General features: G+C 42.8%; 1 protein-coding gene across 3 annotated transcripts in view; it reads left to right on the top strand.

Moving 5' to 3' along the window:
- Window positions 1–20,838, top strand: part of fbln2 (fibulin 2) — a 122,583-nt gene extending 101,745 nt beyond the window's left edge. For 2 of the 3 annotated variants that reach the window (XM_079242900.1, XM_079242901.1), the window contains exons 10-17: window positions 323–460; window positions 1,354–1,497; window positions 3,158–3,286; window positions 6,281–6,406; window positions 9,094–9,210; window positions 16,269–16,397; window positions 18,719–18,842; window positions 19,640–20,838. In XM_079242900.1, the coding sequence (XP_079099026.1) occupies window positions 323–460; window positions 1,354–1,497; window positions 3,158–3,286; window positions 6,281–6,406; window positions 9,094–9,210; window positions 16,269–16,397; window positions 18,719–18,842; window positions 19,640–20,000 (1,268 nt within the window). In that variant the 3' untranslated portion in view covers window positions 20,001–20,838. The remainder of the gene's footprint in view (window positions 1–322; window positions 461–1,353; window positions 1,498–3,157; window positions 3,287–6,280; window positions 6,407–9,093; window positions 9,211–16,268; window positions 16,398–18,718; window positions 18,843–19,639) is intronic. The other variant, XM_079242902.1, reaches the window with a different exon arrangement.
- Window positions 20,839–21,074: the final 236 nt, after the last annotated feature.

Here is a 21,074-nt window from a genome sequence, read left to right as displayed (position 1 = left end):
GTTCTGATGATGATGTTTGGTGGAGAAACAAACACGTAATTCAGTCCTGTTGCTCAGAGGGACCAGTATAGCATGACGTCATGAGAAACGGGTCTCCTGGCTCCAAAGATCCCCTGAATTTAAACCATTCATCACAGATGAGAGCCAATAACTGTCATTCAGGAAGTTTCTGCAGAGCTGGGGGATGAAGTGATGCTTTCTTTGCTTTTCCTCCAGTGAAATGCTGGAACGGTGAGCTTCCTGTGCTGGCGCCACAGTGCCACCTGCTGGTGGGTTCACCGATGTCCAGCTGGTTTTACACCCTGCTGTCCTTCCTCCGCAGACATGGACGAGTGTGCAGAGGGAAGAGACGACTGCGGGGAGGGATTCGTGTGTGAGAACACAGCTGGATCTTTCCTCTGTAAGCCCAGAAACAAGTGCATGAGTGGCTTCATGCAGGACTCTCATGGCAACTGCATTGGTAGGAGTCTCATCATGTGATCATTACATAGAGCGTTAGTAAGTACTTTTTAACTTTGTATAAATATGATCCACTACTTCGGGAGTCCTGTGCTCTACTGGATCATGCCTACGGACAGAAAAGTCCCAGACCGGTCTTAATTTAAGTTTTACTGACCAGTTGTTACCATTTTTCTTAAATATGAACATAATATGTGCATGTCCAGTGTTGGAGCTGGAAAGATTTATGGTGTCACCTCGGACCTTCAAAATGTTCCTTTCCAACAGGGAGCAAAGTAAATGTTGCTCTGATCACATTTAAACTCATGAACCTCAATCTCTTCATCATGAGGTCTTTTTTCTGCCTCCTGCCTGAAAAGCATCCCATAATATAAAGTTTCTCTATGACAACAAGGGCTGTGTGTATTACACTGGTGTCCACAAAAAGCTAATGTGACGTTACGACACATGTCAAAATCAACATGAAGGCAGCATGTAAATGTTGTAAACCACAATGCTGTCGACGGAAACCGGAAGACTGCAGCCGAAGAAGTCATGTCACACATTAAGGGCATTAAATGAGGATTCAGGTCCCAGCTTAAGAGCCCAAATACATAAATAAAACAACAACAAAAGAGAAAATGGATAAAGATATACAAGAACTTGCCTGTTGTCCTAGGAATGAAGTTAAACTGGTCCCAGTAGCCTGTCTCTTTAACTTCAGAAAAGTCTAATTTTCAACATGTAAATATGACTAAATAAATGTGCAGCTGATTGTTTTCTGTCACAACGTAATGTGGTGAAGAAACCAGCTGTTGTGTTGACGTGACTGTGAGAGAGCAGACACCAGTCAGACACCAGTCCTCCCAACACGTCATACTGGTCATACAGCTGTGCTCCTCTGTCCGCCTGCAGATGTAAATGAGTGCAGGAGCCTGAAGCAGCCGTGCAGCTCCGGTTCCACCTGCGTCAACACCGTTGGTTCCTTCACATGCCAGCAGAAGATGGTGACGTGCAGTCATGGCTACCATGTCGGCCCCGATGGGGCCAAGTGTGTTGGTGAGTCTCATACTTTAAACACGCAGCAGCAACACGGGAAGACATGATAGAGCAGGAGTAGGCAACTCCGGTCCTCGAGTGCCACAGTCCTGCAAATGTTAGGAGTTTCTTTGCTGCAACACGCCTGGAACACATCAGACATAATCAGCAGAGCTTGACAGCAAACTCTGCACAAGTCTGCTGATTAGCCATTGATTTGAATCAGGTGTGTTGCAGCAGGGAAACTCCTAACAGATGCAGGACTGTGGCACTCGAGGACCGGAGTTGCCTACTCCTGGTGTAGAGACTCATATCTGGATGCTGAATGGCCTTTAGTTGTTCTTTAGTCTATGGATCAACACAGGATCTTCATCTTTATTCACTTCAGGAAGTTTTTTTACCAATTGATAAAATTTTGGTAATATTTCAGACTCCTGCTGTTTTACACCTTATGATCATGTTTTGTTTTAGAATTTGAATTGAAACAGATGCAACTTTGTGACTTTTTTCAAATCCATTCATCAAGAAAACTTTATATTGAACACATTAACGTGAAAATTAAGTATAAAAATTGACTAAGCAACAATAAGAACTCTCCTAAAAGGAGTTAATGGATATTTCCAGGACAAAAACAGAATCAGGAACTCTGAATGTAACCAGAATCCCTGCTGAATGTTATAAAGCTGATAACAAAGACATCGATTCAGCTTCACGCCCTCAGAACAAACTCACAGAACCAGGAAGGAAAACCTCCACTAGGACCAGAACCATGGTAGAAAATCTCCATCAGGCCCAGAACCAAGGAGGAAAACCTCTATCAGGACCAGGATTGGTGGGGCGTGTTGGTTGGGTAGCAAGCTAGCTAATTAGCTTTGTTTTTCAGTAAACCCGACCTTCAGGTTTCAGAGAGAAAGCTGCTGCTTTCTGTCTGAGCAGAAGGTTGATGTGTTAGCTTACAAATGCAGATGCTAGCAGGGTTTAGCATAACGCTACATTTCTGTGGAGGAGATTGTCATTGAAAATGGAGATGTCCAATCTGTTTCCTCCGTGGTTTTACCTGCCATTAACTAGTTTTAGTCTGTTTTTCCAACAGCTGAGCCAGATAGATGAGATAAAATCAGTTTGTTTGGGTTTTCTGTAAGGCTGTGATCAATACTGGACTCAAACACTCAAACATTGCAGACCATGTTGGTGGTGAGGGGTCCACTTAGCACATCATGTTTGGCCTGAACGTGTCCTTCACCAACGGCATTGACTAAATGTGAGCGAGTTGCCATTACTCTGTCACATGACCACCACATCTGGCACACAGGAGTGCCAAGATTCCTGGATTAGGACCACTTCAAACCCACTAAATACCTTCTGTAATCCACATCCAGGCCAACAGCTGGCCACATCTGGCCCACCAGAGACTCACCAGGGCCGTAACGGAGCCAGAAGTGGGCCAGATTTGGCCCAGACATGCTGCTGTCTGGATCACTGATGGGGAAAAGTGTGCACATGGGTTGTAGATGCATGACACAAAGAACAAATGTGTCAAACATGCAAACAGCCCCTAAGTGTCCAGTTTGATCCTTCACCCCACCCACATTTAAAACATGGTTAAATCAGGTGCTTATTGGTTGGCGTGCGCCCAGTCAGCTGACCCAGTCTGATCAGTTTTCTGTCTCTGATTGTCCAGACATAGATGAGTGTCAGATGGGAGCACATCGCTGTGGAGGGGGCCAGATCTGTCACAACCTTCCTGGCAGCTACCGCTGTGACTGCCAGACTGGTTACCAGTACGATGCCCTCCGTAAAACCTGCACTGGTACGTATCGCTGGGTCGGTTCTGCTTACCAGAGATTCAGACATTCCTTTCCATGTGGCATCATAGTTTACCAGAGAAAACAGAAAGTTCATGCTGCATCAGCCTCTCACACGTATCCAGACACACCCAGGTTATAGAACTGGTCCGACTCCAGTTTACCTTCCCACAGGGTACTCCTGTCCCCTCTAGTGGTCAGACAAGAACGAAACAGTCAAAGAACTGAAACCGTTTCAGATCATCAGGTAATCAGGATGAAGTTTAAATGTCGGTTCTGGACGGCTGCCATTGCTGCAAACGAGACGGGAGCAGCTTCCGTCTCAGGTCTGACGTAAATATTTAGGTCTGAAATCTGCCGAGCTCATCGTAACCTTCAGTCACTGATTTAGACGTCTTTAAATGCAGAACATCTCAGAGAGACGTCTATTAATCTTCCAGATGTGGAACTGCAATGATCAACATGATGAAGCTGGAGAACAATTTTTACCCTCTGTTACGCCCAGTCCAGAGGTTCCTGAATGAAAATACCATCCTTCAGTTATGTAAGACACGGGAAGGTTCCAACGAAAAGTTGCTTTTATTTTTACTACAAAAAAAAAAAAACAGATCTAACAGAAGACGTCTGATCTGGGAAACAAATCAGAGTTAATAATGGGGGAAAACAATCTCAAAGTGAGCAAACGGCAAATTAACAAACAAAACAGGTCCTCTGCTCTGGGTTTGAGCTTACCGATGCTAAATAAATGTGAAAACAAAAAAACAGGTTCTTACCTCCTTGTCTAATAAAAACAAGAGAAAACTCAAACCAAATAGAGCTTCTCACAGCTTTTAACAAACGTCCCCAAAACAGTTCACAAACTTCACAGACACTCTTTCGCTCTGCCAGCCTGACGCGACGGGACGGAAAGGATGGTACGCCCGCCTCGTCCCTCTGAACCCTCCAACCAGACGCGCTGTTCGCCGTCCTTTTAAAAAGTAGCGAGCCAATCCCATCCCGACCCGTCTCCTCAGGTGGTCCAGTGCTGGTGTCAGGCGGCACACACCTGAAAAAACACAAATAACACCACAAGAAAACATACACACGATACGACCGCAGTTGTGACACTCTCCTTAACGTACTCCCTCCTGGTGACCCGCACTGCCAGAAGTTTCCACTCACACATAAACTATTAGGAAATCATCACTGATTGAAAGACTTCTCCTGATTTTATTCATAAATCTCCTAAACAACTTTTGTTCTGCTCAAAAATACCAAAAATTAAATAATTTTCATCATTTTAACCCTTTTCATCCCAGTGGGATTCGGGATGAAACCTTTTCCCGAATTACTGATTAATCCACTGTAAAAACCACAGAAACTGAATTATTTTCCATAAAATAGATATGAGATGGACGAGTTTCTGGTGGGGATTACATTTCAGTTCCTGCATATGTCAAAGATTAGCAACTAAATCTATTAATACCATATTTATTTTAAATGCGTCCCATGTACTGTCACTGAAAACCAGTTTTTAATTTTATAGTTCAATAAATCATTTTTTCATGTCAGCATTTAATTTGGAAGGAAAAAGTCACAACTGACATTTTTCCAGGACTCCACAAGATGAAGTCGCTGTAGGCAAAAGTTCTGGTGTGTTTTTAGTGATTTTATGGTGGTATAGTCGTGTCACTACCCGGTCCAGTAGTTGGACATATGAAAGTGTCTAATCCATCTAATATCTATTACGTAGAAAATAATTGAATTTTATTATTTTTTGTGCATTATTTTTCTTTCTGTAATGGGTCCGGCAGTAATTCAGTTACTAAACTGGCATTTAAATGGTTAAAATCCTGAAAATTGTTGAAGTTTTGGAGTTTTGAGCAGGACAAGAGTTGTTGAAGTGTGAGTGGAGCTTCTGGCCATCAGGGTCACCAGAGGGTAGGAAATTCATCCACAGTTCAAAGACATGAAAAAGACAATGGACAGTTCTGACTAACACTAAAACTCATGCTCAACGTTTAAAAAAAGCCAAAACTATCACCATCTGACCTCCATCTGACCTCTATCTGACCTCCATCTGACCCCTATCTGACCCCTATCTGACCTCCATCTGACCCCTATCTGACCTCCATCTGACCTCCATCTGACCCCTATCTGACCTCCATCTGACCCCTATCTGACCTCCATCTGACCCCTATCTGACCTCCATCCGACCCCTATCTGACCTCCATCTGACCCCTATCTGACCTCCATCTGACCCCTATCTGACCTCCATCTGACCTCCATCTGACCTCCATCTGACCCCTATCTGACCTCCATCTGACCTCCATCTGACCCCTATCTGACCTCCATCTGACCCCTATCTGACCTCCATCTGACCTCCATCTGACCCCCACCTGACCTCCATCCGACCCCTATCTGACCTCCATCTGACCCCTATCTGACCTCCATCTGACCTCCATCTGACCCCTATCTGACCTCCATCTGACCCCTATCTGACCTCCATCCGACCCCTATCTGACCTCCATCCGACCCCTATCTGACCTCCATCCGACCCCTATCTGACCCCTATCTGACCTCCATCTGACCCCTATCTGACCTCCATCTGACCTCCATCTGACCCCTATCTGACCTCCATCTGACCCCTATCTGACCTCCATCTGACCTCCATCTGACCCCTATCTGACCTACATCTGACCTCCATCTGACCCGTATCTGACATCCATCCGACCCCCATCTGACCTCCACCTGACCTCCATCTGACCTCCGTCTGACCTCTATCTGACCCCTATCTGACCTCCGGAATGATAAAAACTAACAATCAACTTGATCCACTAGACGGTTGATTCAATTTGCTCTTGGAATTTGCTCAATAAAACTTAAATGATCATATTTGATCATTTTCCCAGCATTCTGTGTCCTGCAGCTTCCTACCTGTAGGATGTAGATGGTTGTGTGTGTGAGGGGTCTGGCGTGGGGTCCTGGGTTGGTAACCCGTCCTCCTCCTGTGCCGACAGATGTTAACGAATGCTGGCGCTACTCTGGCAGGCTGTGTGCCCAGACCTGTGAGAACACCCCCGGCTCCTACCACTGCTCCTGCACCGCCGGCTTCTCCCTCGCAGCCGATGGCAACCACTGTGAGGGTAAGTTCCATTTCCACATCCCCGGGAACGTTCAGAGGATATTAGCTCCTCCGAGCAGAGCTTCAGGTGGAAGGAAGGATGTCTTTCTACAGGTTTTACTGGGAATTTCATGTCATTCTGCGGGTTTTACTGGGAATTTCATGTCATTCTGCGGGTTTTACTGAGAATTTCATGTCATTCTGCAGGTTTGTTGAATCACATCTTGATGAATAAAGTATCTTCGATTTGATTTGATACCCAAAATCAATAAATGACCAAAAAAATTACTTTGTATCACCAACTTATTACTATGGAAGTTGGTGATACTTTATTCATCCCCGAGGGGCAATTTAAAGTTCAAGCCAGCTCATCCAAAGTTTGACATACAGACATGACACATTACTGACAAAAGAAGAATACAGAATCAAGCTAAAGCTTCGGCCACGCAGCCAGTTTTACTGGCGCCGCCTTATAACAGATGAGAACAGAGATACATTAGGATAATAGGAGGGGGGCCAAGGAAAAAAAGGTGATGTAACTCCGGGCCGCGCCACTAGATGATGCAGTCCGAAGAGACAGAGAAAAAGACCTCATACACTTAAGCACAAACTCAAACAAGACAAACAAAGTCCAGGGAGGCGGTAAGTCATGTGGGAGGGGACGGGGGTGGATGAGGAGGGAGACAGAGCGTCTATGAACATCTCCTCTTCCGTTCTCGGGGGGGTAGCACCGGCCCAAGGCCGCTGGGAAGCCGAATCCAGATATGATTGTTGTTTGGGTTCCAGGCGAGGAAAGCAATGAATGATCTAGTAAGCAGCCTTGCAGCGTCATTCAGAACAACCTTAAGACGGCCCAGTGATTTTTTGTTGAGGTGGAATTGCAGTCGTCGAGCCAGGTGGAGATGAAGGCATGAACGATCATCTCCACATCAGATGGTGAAACAATCGGTGTTAGCTTGGCAATGTTCCTCTGATGATAAAAACAGGAACAGACTATAGACTTAGGAAAGTTCAGGGTCCATGATTACACCGAGGTTCTTCACTCGGTGTAATTGGCAGATATGCGTAGAACTTGTCTCATTCTGAGTCAGGTGTGTTCCAGCAGGGACACATGGAAAATCTGCAGAATACCGGCCCTCAAGGACCAGGATGAGGATCCCCATGGTAAATCTAAAGTGATCCATGATAACACCATTATTTATCACATCTTCATCACCATCACTACCATGTTGCTGAGAGACCTCTGATTTCACCTGGACATGATGATGAAGACGCTTCCTGTCAGACTTTCCACCAATCAGAGAGCTTAAACTGACGGTAACGTCCAATCAGGAGCAGGCAGATAGTATCAGGAAGAAGTGTGGAAACATGTTGATACTATGTGTGTTGTGTGTGTGTTTCAGACGTGAAAGAATGATGTGCAGATGTAAAAAGGCGGGTCACTGCTGGTCACTGCTGATCTGTGTCTTATTTCTACAAACTTTTGTTTTCTTCTTCTGGTTCTTCTAACCCTGGTAACATCACGTCTGCATGGAAACATCATGTCCCCATGGAAACGTCACGTCTCCTTGGAAACACCACGTCTACATGGAAACATCACGTCTGCATAGAAACATCATGTCACCATGGATACATCATGTCTACATGGAAACATCATGTCTGCATAGAAACATCATGTCCCCATGGAAACATCACGTCTCCTTGGAAACATCACGTCTACATGGAAACATCACGTCTGCATAGAAACATCATGTCTGCATAGAAACATCATGTCTGCATAGAAACATCATGTCACCATGGAAACATCATGTCTACATGGAAACATCATGTCTGCATGAAAACATGTCTACATGGAAACATCACGTCTGCATAGAAACATCATGTCACCATGGAAACATCATGTCACCATGGAAACATCATGTCTACATGGAAACATCACGTCTACATGGAAACATCATGTGTACAGGGAAACATCACGTCTGCATAGAAACATCCTGTCTCCATGTAAACATCATATCTACATGGAAACATCAGGTCTACATGGAAACATCACGTCTGCATAGAACATCATTTCACCATGGAAACATCATGTCTCCATGTAAACATCACATCTACATGGAAACATCAAGTCTGCATAGAAATATCATGTCTGCATGGAAGCATCACGTCTGCATGGAAACATCACGTCTACATGGAAACATCAAGTCTGCATAGAAATATCATGTATGCATGGAAACGTCACGTCTCCTTGGAAACATCATGTCTACATGGAAACATCATGTCTACATGGAAACATCACGTCTGCATGGAAACATCATGTCTACCACCTTGTGCTGTATCATCATGTCGTCCTCTGTCTGTCTCTTTCTTCTCCCCTTGTTTTCTCACATTGTGATTTTCTTTCATAAATCGGTGACTTTTCAGGTGTTTCGGTGTGACGTGTTGCTGTAGTGTGACTCCAGGTTGGAAAGTAAACCCGTAAGGTGGTTCCTCAGTGTTGGGATGCTGCAGGACTGAACATGGTGAATGTGGCATCAAAACCTGCCAGAACCTGAGATTTAAAGAAACAACATGTGTTTTTGCTGCTTGCTGGAAGATGCATGCGAATATTTCAGTCGGTCCAGTCTGTCGTGTTTGTCCACAGCAGAAACTGCAGACTAGGTCCAGTTTAATCTAAAAGATCATTTCTTTTTTGTTTTCTTTGCACAGACGTAAATGAATGTGAGAAAAATCCCTGCAGCCAGGAGTGTGCCAACATCTACGGCTCATACCAGTGCTACTGTCGCCAAGGTTATTTTCTGAAGGAGGATGGACACACCTGTGAAGGTACGCTCCTCCAGCAGTGATTTTTAGTTGTAGGTAACCTACTGGGGATGAAGGGGTTAATGTGCGGTTTTACTCGTGTAACATCATGTCTGTAATGAAATAACGTGTTTTCCACAGGAAGTCCAGAATTTATGCTATAAGCTTATTTAAACCATTTCCATGACAACCAAACACATGTAAGACAATAAACATAAGAACAGATTAAGAAAGTCCAAAACACACATAAACTACATTATGGATCCCCATGTCCACCACACAGCATGCACACCAAGTGGCAGTAAAAAGTGAAGCCTATGTAAAAGTGCATAAAACTGCAGTTCCCTCTTCATCCACTGGAGGCTGCAAAACAGAGCAAATCTCCATAGACTCCCATGTTAAAAAGACCAACTTCACAGCAGAAATAAACATGTTTACAGCCTGGTTCAAAAATCCATTTTAGGTTTAATAGGTCAGGTTTACCTTCATGACAACTCTGGGGGGAGTGAATTTTTTTACTAACTTAGCTATTTAAGAGCAATTTACTCTCAAAGTTCAGCATATTTAGGGGCGTGTCCTTTTGACTGACAGGTACCCAATCTCCCACTTCAAGTAAGAAGAATGTAGAACAACCGCAGTTTTTAGCCAGTTAACAACATGACTTAGCTTTAGCCCGCTTACTTCTGTTAGCTGGTTGGCTCCTGTTATCTCCATGTTAGCTCAGTTAGCTCTTAGCTACAGGCAGTTCAAAGTTTGCACAATGTCAATCATCCACCATGACGCTCACGGCCCCCCTCTCAGCTCCACCTTGTTTTGTTCTTTTAATGAGGAGGCATCATTTCCAGCACACGAGCTTACGCTCCAAACTTTATTGTCGCTTCATTCATAAAAAACCCGGCCCCACTTCTTCGTGGTTTCCATCTTAAATAGACTCAGCAGCAGGTCGCCCCATAGCACTCTCTGCTGCCAGTCTTTAACAGTACATACACATACACAAAAACAACCCTTCACAATTCACAGTTCACAGCTCACAATTGCAATCTATCAGGTTTCTTAACATTTTGACTAGACCTCCTTAAAACAGGCAGTGCTGGGATCGATTTTGATTGTTCGTGCTCAATTGATGTCAGTTCATCTGGTTTCAAGTCAGATGCTACGTTTGAAGGCAATCCAGCATCTTTACTTTGTCCATCATCAGAAGTAACCTCTTGAAAGTGTTCTGGGGTCTTAAGAAGGTGTCGGCGGTTTCTCCTGAGAACATTTCCATCCTCAGTTCGCACCTCATATGATCTCGGTCCAACTTCCTGGAGAACAGTTGCCCTTCTGTTCCACGAATCTTGATCTTGTATTCGGACAACATCGTCCTTCACAAGCAGTGAAAGCATTCTAGTCGCTTTGTCATAATAATGCTTTTGTTTCCAATTCAAACTGTCCAGTTTTGATTGTATTTCAGCATTCTGTCGGACCTCAGTGTAGCAAGGTAAGGTTGTGCGCAACCTGCGACTCATTAACAGCTCTGCAGGAGAGAGACCACATTCAAGAGGAGCCGTCCTGTAGCTCAAAAGAGCAAGATACGAATCCAATTTGCTATCAGCTGCCTTCCTCAAAAGCTGCTTAATGATATGCACACCTTTTCTGCTTTCCCATTGGACTGCACATACTGAGGACTGGACGTCACATGCTGAAACCCATACTGAACAGAGAACTGCTGCCATTCTCTGCAACTGTAACAAGGACCATTATCACTTACTACAACTTCTGGTATCCCATGTCTCGCAAAAATGGACTTGGCATGCATAATGAAACTACTTGCAGTTGTACTTGAGAGCAAGGCTATCTCAGGGTAGTTGGAATAGTAATCAATAACCAACAAATAATCCTTGCCATTATGATGAAATAAATCTGTTCCTATCTTCTTCCAGGGTACAGTAGGAAGATCCTGAATCAGCATAGGCTCCCTTACTTGCCTGCTCTGATATTTTTTATATGTTTCACATTTCGCAATCAACTCTTCTATGTCTTTATTAATGCCTGGCCAATATACAGCTTCTCTGGCTCTTGCACTTTTCAACTCCCAAATGTCCTTCATGTATCCTCTGCAGAATGTCCATTCTCATGCTATGAGGAATCACAATTGTCTGGCCTCTCAGCAACAGTCCATTCACTACACTGAGCTCTTACCTGATGTGATAAAACTTTGGACATGACCCACTTGGCCAGCCAGTCTGAATATGAGCCATCACTAACTGAAGTTCTGTATCTTTTACAGTTTCCTCACTTATTTGCTTTGACTTGGACTCAGATACTGGTAGACACTCAACAATCATGTTCACATGTTTCTCCACCTCTTTTTCAGTAGAGCTCTCGCGACTCAATTCCGGTGCACGTGACAGAGCATCTGCTAACACTAAATATTTGCCAGATGTGTACACCAAGTCAAAATCATACCTCTGCAATTTCATGATGAGGTGCTGAATCCTTGGAGACATCTCACTTAAACTCTGTTTAATAATGGACACCAGCAGACAGTGATCTGTCTCAACTGTAAAGGTATGCAGGCCATACACATAACAGTGAAACGTTTCCAGACCATATGTCAACCCCATACATTCCTTCTCAATCTGTGCATATTTCATTTCAGTCTTAGTCATAGACCTAAAAGCATACGCTACAGGCTTCCAGTTTCCACCATCTGCTTGCAATAAGACAGCACCAAGCCCCTCTTTTGATGCATCGGTTGACACCTTTAGTCTCTTGGCTGGATCATAATAGATTAACACTGGCACGGTTGTTAGAGTGGCTTTTAAGATGTTCCAGTCACGCTCATGTCTGCTTGTCCACCTAAACTCTGTAGAGTCGCACAGCAACTCTCTTAAAGCTGATGTTCTTACCGACAGATTGGGTATGAACTTCCCCACAAAGTTGATCATTCCCATGATTCTGAGTACACCTTTCTTATCAGCGGGACAAGGCATGCTCTAATCTTGTGTTCATCTAACTCAACACCTCCAGCAGACAGCTTATCTCCAAGAAATCCTATTTCTTGCACACCAAACTGGCATTTAGTCAGATTTAATTTCAGCCCGTTTTCACGTATCCGTTTAAGAACTTTGGTCAGTCTTTCATTATGTTCTTGTAGGGTGGAACCCCATACTACCACATCATCCACATAACAGCGAACCCCCTCAAGTCCTTCCAACATGTTATCCATTGCACGATGAAAGATTTCAGAAGCTGAGATTATTCCAAAAGGCATCCTCAAAAACCTGTACCTGCCAAAAGGAGTATTAAAGGTACAGTATTTGGAACTCCTTTTATCCAGCCTGATCTGCCACCAACCCTGAGCAGCGTCTAGCTTAGAAAAGTATTTAGCTTCAGCCATCTCACTAGCAATCTCTTCACATTTTGGAATCTGGTAATGCTCACGCTTGATATTCTTATTTAAGTCTCCAGGATCCATACATATTCTTAGTTCTTTATTCTCATTCTTTTTGTCCACACACACCATAAAATTTACCCACTCTGTTGGTTCCTCCACTTTTGTGATACCTGTAACCGACACATCCTGTCCAGTTCTTTCTTAAGGCGATCCCGGAGTGGTGCCGGAACTCTCCGTGGTGCATGAATCACTGGTGTTGCATCCTCTTTCAGCTGGATCTTATATACATATGGTAAACATCCCAATTCTTTGAACCCATCCTCATATTGCTTGACAATGGAGTGAACTGTTTCAGTGCCTGGTGACAAGCTGATGTGGTAGACTCTTTTTTACCAAGTTCAGTCTCTTTGAAGTAGCCCCACTAAGCAGTGATTCCTGGCCTTCAGGTACAATAGTGAACAATACATTATAAATTTTGTTCTTCACCATTACTTTGAGTCTGCACTGGCCTCTGCTTTCAATGTACTTCCCATTATAGTCTTTTAAAACCACTCTCTTGTCAACTATTTTGGGCTTATCCTTCATCATACAAATGGCTGCCCAACTGATTAAATTAGCCTGAGCTCCTGTATCAATCCTCAGTGCAACTAATGCTCCGTTTACTGGGAGGGATAACAATCCAGGAGTCCTCACTGTCTGTATGTACATCATTTCTTTTTGTATTGGGCTCTACACCATCACATGACACCATTCCCACAAAGAAAGTCTCACTTAAATCAGGTTATTCAACCAGCCGTACGGCTTTGGATTTACACCTTGACAGACACTGTTTCTATTTTTCCCATTGCATTTTGCACACCTTTTGCCATAAGCAGGACACTGTCTGGGCTCATGTTTACCACCACAACGTTTGCAGGAGTACATCACATTATCAGAACTTTTGTTGTAAACCACAGTTCTTTTCGGTTTGGCCTTGACAACAGCAGCTTTAGCACTTTCATGAGCTGCTGCCACATTTGACTCATTGAATGTCTTAGCATGCTGCTGAGCTAACTCGGTAGCATGGCACACTCTCTCGGCCTCCTCCAAAGTCAGCTGTGCCTCCCTCAGCAGCCTCTTCCTTGTTTGCTTGTCATGAATGGCGTACACAATCTGGTCACGTATCATAGAGTCTTTCAATTGTCCAAACTCACACGATTGCGCCTTTAACTTCAAGTCTGTGACAAAGTTATCAAAAGTCTCTTCCAGGTGCTGCACACGTGACCGAATTTCTGTGATTCCTTGGATGGAGCAATGGTGCCATCTAACAGACACCCTCAAACAGATTGAGATATGCATTTCAGGCTGATTAAATACACAGTGATTAACATTATATGCTGTTGTTATTAACAACTCTGACTCAAAGTAAGAACTTGTTGTGTGGAAATGATTTCTTGACCCACCAGGTCCGTGGAAAGTGAAAATCATCGATGCAGGGTATTGAAATGTCTTGAAATGTCTTGATGAAATGTCTTGTACCTGGTAACAAACCTTTTCCCCTTTTGACAGCAGCAAAACTGTTTTAAGGTTCATGTTTATAAGGATCATTCATACTTCTTCTCATCTATAAATGGATTTTATAGACATGTTTTGAGGTTGGAAAAATGTTAAGTTTAATTCCCCAAGAACTTAGTATTTTGACCAAACCTTCAGACCCCATGTCCTGTCCCCTGCGCTCCGATTGGATAATCTAAAGTCCGCCCCAGAGCGCTGGCAAATTTAACTCCAGGTCTTCCCAGAACTCGCTCGTTTTGTTTTTCCTCCTCTTGTTTTCTCCACTTTTACCCCCTTTTTTCTTTTGTCTCTTCCTCTTTTACCTTTTTTCTTTTGTTTCCTCTCATGTTTCTCTGTCGTTTTCTTTTGTTTCTCTCTTATTTTTTTCCTTTTGTTTTCGTTTGATGTTTGCTTTAGTTGTGTTTTTGTCCGTCTGGCATCGTGTTCATTTTTATTAAGTAAGCTCACTCGCTCAACTGCTTAACACCAGAAAACTCATCCAATTCTGGCTGAACAATTTTTGCTTCTGACACGCCATCGAAGCTGCTCTCCCGGCCCACAAAGACTGTGACCAGTAACACACGGACGACTCGAACGTTACTGCTCCAGTTGATCCCAGGACTCTGCCGGCACCTGCGACCTGTGGATTCTAATCGGAGTTGGGTCCAGCTTCAGACGTCGAACCAGGTGGTTCCAGGCGAGCTCCTGATTTCTGCGGAGGTCCCCTTTGGACAAGTATCAGGACGACCACTGAATCCTTGCCCACTGGACCCAAGGTTCGGGTTCTCGACCACCAAGGCGCTGAAGTAAGGCCGACCCATTATTCCACTGTCTCCAATCCAGCTGGTGTCTTAGTAAGCAGAAGCTGCCCTTTTTAAATCCACTCCCCCGGTACCTGCCGGATAGTCTACCCTGACATATTTAGTTAACTTCATTAGACTTGCCATCTTTCCAACCTTCCTAGTTGTGTAAGTTATGTAAGCTGCTTACATAACTTTACCTTTAATAATCTTATTTTACATTTATGCTGTTGACTCGGCTCGAGCTTCCATACTCGCTCTAACTCTCTCTCTCTCATCTTGGCTGATTCAGTATTTGATGCTTGCTGACGCTATTTCTGGTTTACATTATTAATTTCATTTGTGCCTGATTATTTTAACCGGTGTGGTTTTTAATATAGTGTGTTATATTTTAAGAAGTCGTGGTAGCATGATCGATCTTTAAGGAAGCAATTTGTTCCCTCTGACGAGAACTTACAGTAAGCGTATTTTGAGACTGATGGTTATCTGTTATTAGACAAATATTATTTTCATATTACGGTATTCCCTGCCTGACCGTATAACAAATTTAGGGCTGGGTGGTGCCCCGAGATCGTCCGCTTGTCTAAGGACACAGCGAATTCATAATTAAAACACCCACTGTCGCTCCAACATTGGATCACAGTTTAACGTTAATGATAATACGCTACAACTGCAAGCACACATCTTCTACACACCTGTTATCCTCATCTTGTTATGACCGAATTGCGACAAAACAAGGCCAAATTTATACATGTATGTGAAACATGTTTATAAAAGATGTCATACCTTTGCTGTATTTCCTCCAAAACTTAGATTCACCAAGATAAAAACAGACTTATTAAAGAAAAAAAAAGAAAGAAAGAAAAGAAAAAATGTTTGCAGAGCAGTTTCCCATTCAAAATCACTGTTTCCTGCTATTGTGTACAGTCCTGGAAAATGTGATAAGACCACTATCGTTTTCCAAACAAATGTACCTTTAGCTGTAACAGACATTAAACTAAACATGACTTTTTGGAAAACGAGGGTGGTCTCATTATTTCTTCCATGACACATATAAAACTAAAATAATAAATCTTCAAACATTGAAAACAAAGGCAAAAACAAGAAACAGGCAAACAAAAACATAAATAAACAGAAAAGGAATAAAAGGAATAAAAAAGGAACATTTACATTTTGACCAGAGTGAAGAGTCGCCCCCTGCTGGCCATCAGGTGGAATGTAGGTTTAAATTGTGACCACATTGGCTTTATTTTTCAGACCTGGATGCTGTTTCCTCATGTTGGTACATATAATACATACATGACTGCTTTTCTGTGTTTACATGCTGAAAGATTTCCTGTGCTCCTTTAGTAACTGTGTGTGTTTCACAGATATTGACGAATGTTCCCAGAACATCATGAATCTCTGCACGTTCCAGTGCATCAACGTTGCAGGCAGCTACCAGTGCACCTGTCCTCCTCATGGATACACCCTGTCGGCCAATGGGCGCACATGCACAGGTGAGCTTTCACTGGACTCCCATGAAGTTCCAGATGTTGATCCTTTAAAAAGAGATTGATCTTCAGCTCATCAGATGCTGGAGATGGTGGAGGGAGCAGCAGATGTCACCGCAGCTTCCTTGGCCTTGTTGGTGGGGGCTGTTTCCATCCACCAGGTGTCTCTCCAGTAAACTGTGTTAAAAACACGCTGAATTTTCTGACCATTGAACGACGATGTCACTGCTGTAAACAGAACGCTGGCTCCTCCAACATGGCGGGTCAATCCCAATCCCAGTGCATGTGTCTCTTTCAAACTTCCAGGCGTTCTGCCTCCATTTTCCTGTGATGCTGTTTTCTTGCAGATTTCCAGTTTTATGGCTTCCTGTTGGTCTTCGTAGCGCTCGCTTCGTTTCTGTCTGCAGCTGCTCAGACGCTGTTTTCCTCTGCTGTGCTGATGTCTTCCTGCATCTAATGCTTCTCTCAGTTCTGTTTATTTACCACATGGCTTCCTTCTGGTGTTTATTGTATGGTGCCGCTACAGGCCAAGAGCATAGTGCTACATGGTGTCACCTGTGATAATCTGCCTGGTTACGCATTGGTGTGTTTTTATTGATTTTTGCTCATTTTTATTAAAGGTCTTTTATTTCTAATCACTTTGAGTGCCTGAAACTGGATTATTGTTCTAATCACTTTGGATTTGATTTGGATAAAAGCAGATTTTAAATCTTACAACAAATATCTGCATTCATATCCTCTGTGTCTAGCGAGAAGATGAGGAAGATGAAGATCTGATGATTGTCAACTAAAACAGGAGAAAATGATCAGAAGTTATTGTTTGGGGTAAAGTTTTGAGATGAAAAACACAAATATGAAAAATTTTATCATGAATAGTGAGAAGTTTGGAGAGAGACAACAATATACCAGTTATAAACCAATATCAATAAAAACCTGAGAAATATGATTTGCTGAAAGACTTGATAGGTATATTGAGAAACATAATCTTTTAACTGATAGCCAACATGACTGTAGAGCAGAAATCCACTTCAGTGGCAGAGATGGAGCTTATTGAAGACATATTTACAGTATTGATAACAATAAATGTAGTTTACAAAGATATAAACGAGGGAGATATGGTTTACACATTGATAAAAGGTTTCCTGGATGATAGATATCAATATTTGTCATCAAATCATGTAAAATAAGGTCAGCTGAAGGTAACTTATGGGGTTCCTCAAGGGTCTGTGTTGGGCCCCAGATTATTCCTGTTATATATCAAAAGTATTTACATGTTTATAAACTATCAAAAAGTCTGATTGTCTTTGTTTGCTGATGACACTATTTTATATTTATATGCGATAAAAACTGGTATAAATGAGTTAAATATACTGAAACACTAGTTTGGCATAAAAACATTGTTGAACTATAATAAGTTATGGAACCAGATAAATGGAAGACTTGTCTACGATCAGGATTTATGGAACTGATATTAAAAGGGTTTATGAAAATACATTTCTTGGAATGATACTTGATGATCAGCTTTGTTGGAAGCCTCATATAAATAATGTCAGAAATCATCTTTTTACTTTATAGAACAAAGGCTGCCCTGAACAGGACGTCATTGAAAACACTTTATTGTTCTCTGTTGCTTCCATATGACTTATTGTGCAGGGTATTGGTGAACACACGTAAACCCAACTCTCTTCCTGTTTTTTATTTACAAAAACAAGCTGTAATCCATCAAACTTCATAGAAACAACTGATATTTGCTTTATTCATTTAAATATCCTAAAATTTTATGCTGTAATTGAATCTATAATGGCACAAAAATATTTCCTTGCATTATTGTTCTGGATCCAGGATTTACTTTTCCAAGATGAAAGGAAAGGGAGACCAAAGCACTCCCAAGATGCAAAATATTAAAAGTCTTTATTAAATGTGGCTAATAAATGGTTAAATGCATGAAAACGTTGCAGGCTAGGTGGAACCTATAAACTAGTTAATACCAGGAGGTGACATCATGGACACATGAATAAGCAGGTGACTCAAATGAGTGGTAAAAAGAAAAAACACAATAAAATCTCCAACATCCAAACGCCATCTTGTCCAACAATGATAAAAACTCTTAGTTCTGAAATCTGCTGGAACGTTACTGTTTCGAGCCTTTCCTTCCAAACAACATGGCTGATCTTTACAGTGGTATTCGTCTGTGTATTCATGAAATCATGATCTGCTGAATGAGGATGAAAACCGTTTACCACCCTGGAAGCAGTCATTGCAGGGTAAAATCCTCCATCTCTGTTCATCTGCAGATGAAAGATTGTGTTCATCTCTTCTCTTTCCAGATGTGGACGAGTGCTCGGCCGGCACACACAACTGCTCCTCCGGACAGACCTGCTACAATCTGCAGGGAGGGTTCAGGTGTCTCTCCTTCGACTGTCCTCACAACTACAGGAAAGTGTCCGACACGTAAGTCCCTGTTTGTCCCCGACGTCCTGCCTCAGCAGAGACACGAAAATCTGGTTTAAACACTTAGTGTGTTTGACCTGGGAACAAGTCTGTGTGTGGCCAGAGGTACCAAGTCGATAGGTACCGGCCAAATATGCAATGTGTACTGACACAATATGCAATATGTACCGACCCAATATGCACTGACTTGACAAGCACTGACTCAATATGAAACGACTTGGTCAGTACCAACCTGACTCACAACCAGTCCATTAGGGACTGGAATTACACTGTCCAGTAGGAGCCAATCCTAACCCTAACCCGGTCTGTTCGGTCCACATATGAAGAATGTAGATTTGGAACATCTTCATTGGGTTTTTTTCTGAAGTTAGTGGGAGTGGTTCCCTGAACAGGAAGCTCAGTGCATGCTCAGGATGGGGGATTGGATCGAAGTCATGACTTAATGCAATCAGTTGGTTTCTATTATAGGATATGTATGAATTGGCTCGAAATGATGGGTATGTTGATTCGTGTATGTAAGGTGGCCTGTGACAACATCATGGTGAAGTGGCGCTATACAAATAAAGCTGAACATGAAGTTGGTTTCCTTTCAAAGTAAAAGTTTGTTTGTTTGTGTGGCGTCCTGGTAAACAGTTCATCTTATTGTAACATAAAACTTTTAGTCATTTTCCAGTTTGGAAAAGTGAAACCTAACAAGGACATGGCTGCCTTTAGCTCATTACCTTCTCTCTTCCTATCTCTTACTGCCTCTTCCTGTCTATCTCCTCCTGACTCTGCCTGTCTCCATTTATTTCCAGACGCTGTGAAAGGATGAGTTGTCCCGCCAACTCCTTAGACTGTCAGAACTCTCCGGTCCAGATCACATACTACCAGCTCCGGTACCAGACCAACATCATCATTCCAGCCCAGATCTTCCGAATCGGGCCGTCCCCCGCCTACGCTGGCGACCACTTTGTCATCAGCATCACCAAGGGCAACGAAGAGGGTTACTTCAGCACCCGGAAGCTGAACAGCTTCACCGGCGCCGTCTACCTGCAGAGGAAAGTCCTGCAGCCCAAAGACTTCCTGATCGAGGTGGAGATGAAGCTGCTGAGGCAGGGAACGCTCACCTCCTTCCTGGCCAGGATCTACGTCTTCATCACATCCAACACTGTGTAGCGCTACACACGCCCAGCATCAACCTGCACGTTTTCTCTTCACCTTCATGGATCTGCTGAAAGGTCCAGTTTGTCTGCAGGTCTTTGTTCTTCAGCTCTGGCTCGTTTCCCGGAGGCTCCGTAAGTCCAGATGAAGCAGATTCAGATCCAGAACTAAAACTGGAACCGTCTTTCCTCCTTAAATCATCTCATTCCTGAAGCAACACGGAGCAGAAACTCTGAATGTTTTGTTTACTTCCAGTTAGATCCAAATAAACAACTAGATGCATGTTTTCATCAAGTTAGAAAATCATAATACAGTTAAAGTCATCATAAATTATTGTTATTTATCTCATTTTGTTCCTTATTTTCCACTCTTGTTATTGTTTATTTGTTATTACCTCTATCAGGAGCTGATGTTTTACCTGTTTATCTGTTTGTCTGTTTGTGTTCAAGATAACTCAAAGTGTTAGAGACGAATGTTTTCAGGAGTTGTTGGAAAGAAAAAACTGATTTAGTTTTGATGGTGATCCGGACATTGTGAGGTAGGACCATTGGCCCTTGGCGGAGGTTTGCGCTCTCTGAGTGCTAAAACCTAACCTAACACTAAAAAAGCACACCTCACAATGCTAAAGAATCTTTTAATAAGTTCCTGGATCCAAACAGTGATCCAGATCACCTCTGAATTTGAATCAGTTCTTCTTTTTTCACATTTCCAACTGCTTCTGAGAATTTCATGAGAATTCGTCCATAACGTTTTGAGTTATTGAAAGGATTCTTTAACATTGTGAGATCGGGCCATTGAGCCTTGGCGGGGGGTTGGGCTCTCAGACTGCTTTTATTGTTCGGGAGTCTGTTTGTTCTCCAACGTTTTCTGGAACAAATGAAGTTGAAATGTGTTTAAAATGAAGTGAATAAACTTGGCAGTTTGTTTTTCGGGGGTGGTTGAAAGTTGGTTGTGTTTTCCTGGTTTAACTGGTAAATAACTGGTTTCCTGAGTGGTTTGTTGGCCTCTGCAGGTTCTCTACCTGATGTTTCTTTATTACCTTACAGAAATATCCACCTACGTTTTTTAATTTTTGTTGGGTTTTTGTGT

This window comes from Telmatherina bonti, assembly GCF_933228915.1.
Source record: "Telmatherina bonti genome assembly, chromosome: 6".
Lineage (NCBI taxonomy): Eukaryota > Metazoa > Chordata > Actinopteri > Atheriniformes > Telmatherinidae > Telmatherina > Telmatherina bonti.
The sequence above is the reverse complement of the archived record's forward strand: the minus strand, read 5'-3'. Positions and strand labels throughout refer to the sequence as shown.